Source organism: Vitis vinifera, chromosome 19 (assembly GCF_030704535.1).
Source record: "Vitis vinifera cultivar Pinot Noir 40024 chromosome 19, ASM3070453v1".
NCBI classification, from domain to species: domain Eukaryota; kingdom Viridiplantae; phylum Streptophyta; class Magnoliopsida; order Vitales; family Vitaceae; genus Vitis; species Vitis vinifera.
In genome coordinates, this window is record NC_081823.1 from 3,034,581 (window position 1) to 3,041,929 (window position 7,349).

General features: G+C 32.1%; 1 protein-coding gene across 1 annotated transcript; it reads left to right on the forward strand.

The window, feature by feature from the left end:
- Positions 1-987: 987 nt before the first annotated feature.
- LOC100255559 (E3 ubiquitin-protein ligase RMA1H1) lies at positions 988-5,181 on the forward strand. The gene is made up of 2 exons (XM_002282212.4): positions 988-1,790; positions 4,194-5,181. Exons 1-2 carry the CDS (start codon positions 1,550-1,552, stop codon positions 4,958-4,960), a joined length of 1,008 nt encoding a protein of 335 aa, XP_002282248.2. The 5' UTR covers positions 988-1,549; the 3' UTR covers positions 4,961-5,181.
- Positions 5,182-7,349: the final 2,168 nt, after the last annotated feature.

The window sequence follows — 7,349 nt, forward strand, 5'->3', positions numbered from 1 at the left end:
GTATAAATATACTAAGTCGTCATATTTTTCAAAATTTCTTGATTAGCATCATATAAATTTATTTTATATTTCATTTAAAAAAATATATAATTTAATTTTTATAAAATTATTAAACACTCCTATTTAAAATATTTTTACTAAAAATCTCTTTAAAAAATAATTTTTATATACAACATAAGTTTATAAGGATATTAATTAGTGAAATTTAAAATTAATGGTGGTCGGGTGTATTTACATCAAATCTTGATAGGTCTCAATGAAATTAACCTATAACAATAATTTAATAAATTTTATTAGATTTAGAGTTTTGCAAACATCTTTAAATATCGCAAAAAGTAAAATAGAGAGAAATTTTATTAGAAAAAAAAAAAAGGTTGTATTTGGTTCTAAAAATTTAAGGAAAAATGTGAAGAAAAAAAGAAGAGGAAAAGTAAAAGAAAATAAAAAATAAGTTTAAACCCAATAAAATTTATTTTTATTTTTATATTTCTTCAAACTTATTTTATTTATTTCCCTATATTATATAAAGATTTAATAATTTTAAATCTATTTTTCTTTCCTTTTGTTTTCCTTTTCTCATTTTTTTCTTTAAATTTTTTGGTAACCAAAAATGGGGTGAAATTTTTGAAGAAAAGAAAATTATTAATAAATATATTTATCTCGAATTTTCTCTACCTTTGTTTAATAAAGGGAAGATGGAAAATCATATAAAAATAAATAAGAAGGAAATTATCAAAAAAGATTAAAATATTCTTCCATTCTTAATAATTTCATTTTCTTTTTTCTTAAATGTTGTGTCTTTCTTAAATTTTTTCTCACATTTTTTACAACGTTTGAAATATTAAAAAAAATCATTTTTCCATGAGAAGTCAAACCTCACGGTATTGATCGTCCCCAACAATTAGTACTGAAACCACACTACCCCAATATGGACTATTCTCTTTGAAAAAATCATAAGAAAAAGATATTACTAAGTTAAGAACCAAAATTTTGGTATTATATCCTACAATTATTTTAAAATTTGAGGCATATAAAAGAGAAATTTACAATATTACCCCTGTAATAGCACTTAACATAAATTAATAATTAACAACTTTACGCGTAAAAATATTTTATGGAAAACATTAAAAAGCACGTTACGTTGTGCATTAATTAATTACTTAGGTAGAAGGTTCTAGAAGCACAAATCCATTTTTTATTTTATTTTATTTGTTAAATGTCCTGTTACGTGCCATGTGGGCTGCGTCTTCGGTGGGGGCTGGCTGGGTCATATTTTTATACATAAGAAGTCATATTAATTTCCACATGTTGTGTAATGAGGTGGGCAGAAGAGATTAGATAATTTCGGTCTCCTTCTTCTATACGCTCATATCTTTATTTTTCTATTTTGTTGGTTTTAAATAAAAAAACGAAATGAATTTAATTTATAAATTATATTCTATTTAAATTCCTTTTTCTTTCTTCAAATAAAATAAAATTTAATTAAAATAAATTGGAAAAAAAAAAAAAAAAAGCGACGTAGAATCGGGGGAGGAATTAAAAGCGTGAAATGAATGACACGTGGCGGATAATGAGTGGGTGGAAGTTAGAAAATGGTCAACATCAACCAATAGGAGAAGAGCTTCAGTTTGCCGTTTCAAGACGTAAAACGCGCTCCGCCCCGCTGTCTTTATATACAACGCCCTTTTTCATCGCCGGTCATCATCTCTCTCTACTACGTTCGCTTTTCGCCGTGAGGATTTTGCTACGAAGTAATCGATTCCGTGTTCTTCATCCTTGTTTTGACTCCGGTGCGTTTCTCACACTAGCCAGTATTATTTATTTAATTTCTTTGGATTGTGGTGTTTTTTAAGTTTTGTTTGTTTGGATGTTGGAGAATGAGAGGGAATGGAATCTTTGGGGTATTTTTTTCCTGCATTTTCCCTTTCTTTTTTACTTGTATTTTGTGAAGTCCGAATGGAGCGTCATTGTTTTGTTTTTTGTAATGTTGAAATGTGGAGATTTGTTGGATCTTTCTATGAGTTTCTGTTTGGATCTCGGGAAAGGAAAAGGAAATGCTGAAAATGGCTTGAGAAAAGGATCAGAAAGAACGAGAAAAATAGGAGGAAAAGCTTCTGTTGTCAAGCTAGTTTCTCAAATTTCTGTTCATGTCCTTTAGTCTTTTGAGTCTTTTGATGGTCGAGCCTAATAATTACTTTATTTAAAGAATTTTTTAGTGTGTTTGAATCTTTCTTCTGGAAAAAGCTTGAATTGAAGCGCAGGAAAGAAATGATTTTCCCTGGTAAAGTTTATCTTGGGATTTGGCTTTCAATTGGTATGTAGGGGAATTAGACTTAACAGTTCTGCCATTTGGTTTGGACGAGTTTAGCATTGTGTTCTCTGGGTCCTAAATGATGAAAATCTAGGCTCTGTTTCTGAAAAATGCTGAAAACAGACATTAAAGGAACCTTAACATTTGAAATTTGAATCTTATGTTCCCTCTATGCTGAAAAATCTCTCTCTACTTCCATTTGGATTTTGTTGAATTGAAAAGCTTAAGCCAGAAATTTAAAGCAAAAGAAATGTCACTGATCTTTTGGTCTTGTTTCATCTGCATCTCTTGGTTTTAAAATTGTTTTTCCATTATTTATGAACCATTTCTGGTTCTTTAATTCAGGCTTTTTTTTCTTTTTTCCATATGAAAAAAAGGGAGGAGGTCATTGCCTTATTTGTCTTGTTGGGATGCCAACCCTAGTTTTCCAACTTTTTTTTTTTCCTGTTTTTCTTCCATAAAAAATTTGCAATATATAGCGGAGGTGATCTGGAATCAAGAATCAAGGCAGGCAGATTTGGGGCAAAAACTGCCTAAACCTTGTTGCGGGGCCTTCAGAGAGAAAATCATTATTCTTTAGCTAGCTTGTTTTCTCGTCATCCGAGGATTATTAGGGGGTTCATTAGATTTTATTTTATTTTTGGAGGAAATTAACTGCGATAGAACGTGGCAATTTTTCTTGTTAGGTTCTCATATTGCAGTTTTTAAACACTTGCAGGTGTTTCAATTTGCCCTCAACTACCCTGGTCGTCTTTGGGTATTCGGGCAGAAGGTTCTTGTGAAGACTAGTCATTTCTTCACTAACTACCCTGGTCATCTTTGGGTATTCGGGTAGGAAGTTCTTTGTTTTTGACTAGTCATTTCTTGACTGTTTCTTGTGTAGAGGGTTTCACATGTATAGTAAAGCAGAAAGATACCTAATACCCACAAAGCTAATATCATGATTAAATCGTTAGGTCAGCAATCTCAATTCCAGAATAAATATTTTACCAAACTTCTGACCTGAAGAAGTTGATCTCTCCGCATTGGTCCAAAATCTTACAGTAAAATTAGTTTCCCATTTTCTGTATTTGGTGACCCACTTTTACGTTTCTAGAGCCCACAGGGCCCTTGCTTTACTTTTGAATTTTCTATTTGAATTACCATCATTCCGGTCTTGACCTTTGAACAAAAAGTAGTTGTTTGTCACATATTTCTAGATCATGATATGGAGGCTTAAGTAATGTTATTGAAAACTCAAGCATTGTTAGGTTGCCATTGCTAGAAGGTCAAAGAAATCAAAGCCAAATTTCAAAACCATTGAATTCTGTAATACCAGTAATTTTTTTATTTTAGGTATGCTTGAAAATGCTTACCTGGGAATGGTCACTTGGGCTGCTGGTACTGGTCAATTCTCTTTTTTTCTTCTGAAGGGTTAGAACAAAAAGAGGAGCGTCAGGCTTCCAACCCATTTTGCGATGCCAGTACCTTACCGGTTGTCCTTTAGTGTTCTTAATGGGGCAGTAATGAAGGGAGGTGGGGAAGGAAGAGCTATTGTAGGGACCCGTCATTGCCTATTCAAAGGGAAAGAAAAATATGTTTTAGGTACCCATCATTTGTCTGCATTTTAGATAGGCATTTGTGGATAGGGGGAATATTTTCCTGTTGGATTTCTTGTTATTAATTTGAAGCCGGCCTGGCTGATTCACATTTCTCTGTCCTTTTTGTTTACTGAGTCTCTTCCCCTCATCCAGCAGCGTATTATTTGAGAATTTATGGTCTTTGTTTCACATGTTAGTGCCTGTTTAGATGCTCAGGAAATCTACTACATAAACTAAAGGTCCTTTATCCTTTTTTTTTTTTTACCATTTCCATGTGCTAAGAGGACCCTGTTTTGAAACAGATCGCATGGCCTTAGAACAGGACTTCCCAGAGCTTGCAGCACAACACGAATCTGACGGAGATGTTTCACTCCAGAAAAAATGGAAAGCCATCTCAGCTTCAGAAGCTGCCTCGGAAAATTCTAATGGCAGTTTTGATTGCAACATCTGCTTAGACTCTGCCCATGACCCCGTCGTCACCCTCTGTGGCCACTTGTACTGCTGGCCCTGCATATACAAGTGGCTCCATGTCCAGAGCACCTCCCCTGTTACAGAGCAGCAGCAGAACTGCCCCGTCTGTAAAGCCAACATCTCCCACACTTCACTAGTCCCCCTTTACGGCCGTGGCCCATCCCCATCTGAATCAGAAACAAAGAAGCTCCACGTTGGCCCTGCTATACCCCGCAGGCCGCCAGCTCATGGGGTGCACACGTTGATAACTACGACTACTTCAGCCTCTTTGAACTCTCATCCAAGTCGGCATCTTCATCCTAATCCTTTCCAGTCACATTCACAATACTTTCCCCACCCTTATGGTGGTTATGCTGCCACTCCAACATTGACCAGCGTATTGAATCCAACTATTGGGATGTTTGGAGAGATGGTTTTCTCTAGGATGTTTGGGAGCTCAGACACAAGTTTGTTCGCCTATCCCTATCCGAATACTTATCCTCTGATGGCCAGTGCCAATCCTAGGATGAGAAGGCAGGAAATGCAGCTAGACAGATGTCTCAACAGAGTATCCATCTTTCTCTTCTGTTGCTTTATTCTTTGTCTTCTCTCGTTCTGACTTCATTCTTCCACCCCTCTCACCCTTTGTAAAGATGTAAAAAATCGTAAGATTAAAGTTTGTTTGTCCAAATTACGGAATCAATTAGTCATGTATGCTGTAAGAGATATTGCAGAAAAAGAACTCTCTTGTGAGTCTTCTTATTTGTACATAAGACCCTTTACTTGTGTTGGAAGTGAGGCTTTATAAACATCCCTCATAAGATCTCTTCTTGTTTCTCATTTGTTTGCATCCCTCGTAAGATTTTGGTATTATCTCTATCCATGTTCATTTTGCTTTGGTTTGTTTGGTCAAAAGTTCTTTATAGGTAATCACTACTCTTGAGAAATAAGTAAAAAGTGGTGTATCCAAATTCACACTACTTTATTTTACCTATTTCACCTTCCTAAACAAGGTTAGGTTATTTACATGTTAGAGCAAAGGGTGGAAATAATTTTGCAGAATCTATGGAAGAAATTATTTGAATATTTATAATTAAATGTTGTATAAGCTACACTAATCTTGAGGGAAAAAAAAAAGATCAATTGAAGTGGTAATTGGTTTGTATGTGTAATGGAAAGGAGGGGGTTTGGGGGAGGAGACAAGAGGTTTCAAATATGCCTTTTCCTCAGGAGGTCTCTCTAATGGTTTTCACCATAGGCCTTTGGTAGTATTGTTGGAACTTCGTGAAGAATTAAGGGATGTGTTTTTCTAGGAAGTTTCACGAGCAGAGTGTTTTAGGAGAAGCTTAAATCTTGATTCCTAAGAAGTGGGAAAGCCTATATAAACTTCTAGTAGGATTTTGAGTAATGATATATTCAAGAAAATAGTTGGAAGAATAGTATCCAATGCTTAGAATGCTATTCTTGAAACTTATGTTTAAATTGGTCTCTTTGGTGCCACGCAGACACCATGTCATTAAAAAATATTTTTTTTTTATCATTTTAGTTAAAGCTTCAGTTGACAACTTAGACTTCATTTTTGAAGTGAAGCCGCAGTTGCCAACTAAGACTTCATTTTTAAACTGAAGTCTCAATTGGCAATTAAGACTTTATTTTTGAACTAAAGCCGCATTTGACAATTGAGGCTTCATTTTTGAACTGAAGTCGTTGCACATGAAGACTTTAGTTATTTTTTTTAAAATTTAAATTAAATATCTTAAACTAATAAATTACACAATTTTATATATTATTTATATGTTATATAATTTATTATTTTAAGATTATTAATTTATTAATAAATAAAATATTCATTTATAATATCTTCTATTTATCAATTTATGTTTGTTGAAGTAATACTAGATTCTTAAGTTTAAATATAAATAATTTATTATTTAAGTATATTTTTTAAATTTCAATCATAAATTGTAATTTAATAATTTTTAATTAAATTTTTAATACTAGATTTTTAAGTTTAAATATAAATAATTTATTATTAAAGTATATTTTAAAAATTTTAATTATAAATTGTAATTTAATAATTTTAAATTAAATTTTAAATTTAAAAAAAATTAACTAAAGCTTTAGTTGGCAACCACGGTTTTAGTTCAAAAATAAAGTCTCAGTTGACAACTGTGGCTTTAATTCAAAAATGAAGCCTTAGTTATCAATTGAGGCTTCAGTTTAAAAATGAAGCTTTAAGTGGCAACTACAGCTCCAATTCAAAAATGAAGTCTTAGTTGAGGCTTTAACTAAAATGATGAAAAAAAAATTATTTTTTAATAATATGGCGCTTACGTGGCACCAAAGAGACCAATTTGAACATAAGTTTCAAAAAGTGGTTAGATCTTATATTTTTTTTTTAATAAATGTGTCATTTTGACCTAAAACTTGTCTTTCATTGTCAAACCCTTAATACTCTTCATGGCCAAACCCTTAATGCTCTACATGGCCAAACCTTGGGTGGTGATTGTCCACAACAATTAACACTAAGTAAATTCAGGGTATCATTAATGATAGGATTCAAACCCAAAATCATGTGTTATTTATTAGGGTCATACTTCTCAATGTTTACCCTAACCAATTGGCCTATCCTGATGGGTCGTGTTGATGAATCATATCAAACTTTATTTTTGAGCTATACTCGATTTTCATAAATTATTAAGGAAAAAAAAAAACTAAAAATATGATTTTCTCATATTTAATTTTATTATGAAAAATATATATAAAAAAAGTCGAATATAATTAAAATGACTAAGAAACTTATGTATTTGAAATTTATTTTATCTTCATATATAAAAGTTAAATAAATGAAATGAATTTGAAGTAAGATATACATATAAATTAGTAACTTTAATTTTTTAATTTTTTAATTTTTTTTTTTGTTTTTTGTACTTTCCCTTATACTTTCTTTTCCTACATTTTCCTTCAAACTTTTTGGAACTAAACATAACCTTAATGGTTTGGGATAA